Source organism: Bubalus kerabau, chromosome X, assembly GCF_029407905.1.
Source record: "Bubalus kerabau isolate K-KA32 ecotype Philippines breed swamp buffalo chromosome X, PCC_UOA_SB_1v2, whole genome shotgun sequence".
In the NCBI taxonomy this organism is placed as follows: Eukaryota; Metazoa; Chordata; class Mammalia; order Artiodactyla; family Bovidae; genus Bubalus; species Bubalus kerabau.
The window spans coordinates 48,552,036-48,554,677 of record NC_073647.1 but is presented as its reverse complement, the minus strand read 5'-3'; the positions used below and the strand labels follow the sequence as shown (position 1 = coordinate 48,554,677).

The following is a 2,642-nucleotide window of genomic DNA, read 5'->3' as shown; positions in this document are numbered from 1 at the left end:
CCTTACCACCTTGGCAGTAAGTGGGACTGGGCTTTCAGGGCTTGGAAGGACCCTGCCTGGCAGCCATGTGAGAGCACAGGAGGGGTGCCTGCATCTGTCTCCAATGGGCTCCGCTATACTTGCTTAGCCACTGCTCCCACACTGCTGAAATAGAGGTACAAAAAATGCCCTAAAAGTCCGACCAATTTGGGGGCACTTATCTCATACAACATTCCACATATTCCCCCTCCCCACCAAACCCACAAAAGCAAGATCGAGTCCCAAACTGAGTGCTTAAATCTCACCCCAAAAGATTACTGCTGTCTATAACCTCAGCCTCAAGGACACATTTTCCCAAACTGAATGGCTGAGAATGAGAATATATTCTAAAGAGTTCTTGTCATCACACTCAACACTAAAGAAAATTTGAGACAACAGCTAAGTCAGTTTGCATGTATCATTTGGACCAGAAATATAGTGTTTAAAAATGGAACACCATCCTGCTTTTGGGGGCCAAGGGGACAGTCTGGCATATATGTGATCACGCTAGACCAAAGAAGCATGCTGATTTTATATATTTGAGTTAAAGGAAGATTTGTAGAAGGATCCGTACTAAAATTAAACCTGCCCGTGTGGATTACCCAGACCTCTCGGAACAACTGCAACTGAAAACTCCAGTGCACATCTGACACCTTTGCGCTGGAGCTCACCCCACCCTCACCCCTACTCCCAGGCCCACCCCTTTCGCACCGAAAACATACACACTGTAGCTAAGGACCACATTGCAAATGATCTCTGTAGATTCAAAGGCACAGTGGCCATTTCGAGTGAACGAATCCACCTCGTATCTAAAAGGGAACTATCTGTGCTTCTACCTTCTGACAGCTAGATAAAATTCCCATTTTACAGAGGAGCTCAATCTAAACCGCAAGTCAGGAGTGTCAGAAAGGCTTTATCATAGATTGAGGGCTGTAGTGACAACCGTGGAGGACTGAATACAATGATTCCAATGAATACTATGTATGAGGCGCATGAAACAAAGGAGGAACTGGGCGATCACGCAGGCAGACATCGGAATATGCTAAAGAATCAGTGTCACCATGAAAAGATCATGCAGCTAGAGTTCTGAGCCAGAGCTATTCAAATAAATCCTGTGTGAAACAAGGATGTGGGGAAAGGGGAGCCTTGGGTTGGGGGGAGTTGGGTGAAAGGGACTCAAGGGATTCTCAAGTTTATGTTGAAATTTCTGGTGAGGTGAGCTGTGTCCTCCGATTCTATTATATGGGTGTTTTTTTTTTTTTTTCTTTTCCTGCCACTGTCATGGAAACAAGGTGACTTTAGTCAACTACATTCCTCCGGTGGCAAGACAAGTAAGATACACTGCAGAGGCAGAAGCGCCGGGATCAAGATCTTTCATGCTCCCACAAACGCTCAGGCCGGTGCGTGAGTTTCGGGAACAGGCACAGTGTGGCTGGGTTCCTGTCAGGGATTCGTCATATGCCCTGGCCTGACGGGGAGACGGTTTCCTGCAGAATGAGGTGCAGGAGGTGGTTCTGCTCGGCGCTCAGCAGGGGCCACATCTCCACCTGCAGCAACTTGACGGCCTCTGTGTCCTTCTCGTGTGTGGCCATGACCAAGGACTGTAGCAGCAGAAAGAGCTCCTCGGGCAGCGGGCCGCTGCTGTCCTGCCCGTGGCCGTCGAAAGCCTCCCAGGAGTACTTCTCCAGGGTGTGTGCGTGCTCCGGCAGGAGCTTAGCCGGCGGGGGCTGCAGGAGCAGCAGCAGCAGCACGCGGGACACCTCGCAGCGGACCAGCACGTCGGCGAAGGCACCCAGCGCGGCCGGGGCGGCGGTGGCTGGCTGCCCAGCGCCGGGCGGGAGCGGCGGGGCGAGGGCCGCGGGGGCGGCGGGCTGCGGCCCGGGCGGTGGGGGCGGCGGCGTCAGGGGCTGCGGCGGGGGGCCGCCGAACTCCCGCGCCAGGCGCTGCATGCGCGTGAAGAGTGCCAGCGCGCTGCTGTAGTCCCGCGCCAGCAGCTGGCAGGACGCGGCATGGCCGAGCGCCTGCAAGGCGGCCAGGGGCAGCTGGGGCAGCTGCAGCTGCGCGGCGCGCTGGAAGTGGCCGGCGGCGGCAGCCGGCTGGCCCAGGTCGCGCAGGGAAGCCGCCAGCTCGAGGCAGAGCGCGGCGGCTGCAGCCGGCTGCCCGAGCTCCAGGTGCAGGCGCACGGCGGCGCCCAGCGCGGCGGCGGCGGCCTGTAGGGCCTCCCCGGCGGCGGCGGGGCAGGCCAGGCGCTGGCGCGCGTCGCGCTCCTGCCGCAGAAAGAGGCGCGCGGCCTCGGTCAGCGCCAGTGCCTCGCCGGGCCCGTGGAAGAGCGCCTGTTGGCAGCGCGCCACCGCCAGCTGGCACCAGGCCGCGTACGGCAGGCACTCCTGGGCGCGCAGCTCACGGCCGAGCTGGGCGAACTGCTCGCCGGCCTCCGCCACGTTCGGCTTCCGCAGGAACCGCTTCTTGAGCTTGTTGGACACCTGGCGGTAGCGCGCCAGGAAGTCCCCCGGCTCGGGGCCCGGGCCCGGGCCACCGCCCAGGCCGGCCGTGGAAGCCGCCATCTTCGCCTCCCCGGCCCTTCCAGGCGCGCTGACGCAACCGGGCGGCGACAGGCGACGTGC

At 59.2% G+C, this 2,642-nt stretch overlaps 1 protein-coding gene across 1 annotated transcript; it reads right to left on the bottom strand.

The window, feature by feature from the left end:
- Window positions 1-220: 220 nt before the first annotated feature.
- On the bottom strand, window positions 221-2,642 carry LOC129638764 (40-kDa huntingtin-associated protein-like). The gene has a single exon (XM_055563420.1). The coding sequence runs from the start codon at window positions 2,580-2,582 to the stop codon at window positions 1,473-1,475; it is 1,110 nt and encodes a 369-aa protein (XP_055419395.1). The 5' UTR covers window positions 2,583-2,642; the 3' UTR covers window positions 221-1,472.

What these genes read in the sequence shown, in the direction of transcription:
- LOC129638764 (XM_055563420.1), bottom strand. Translation starts at nt 2,582, where the DNA reads ATGGCGGCTTCCACGGCCGGCCTGGGCGGTGGCCCGGGCCCGGGCCCC.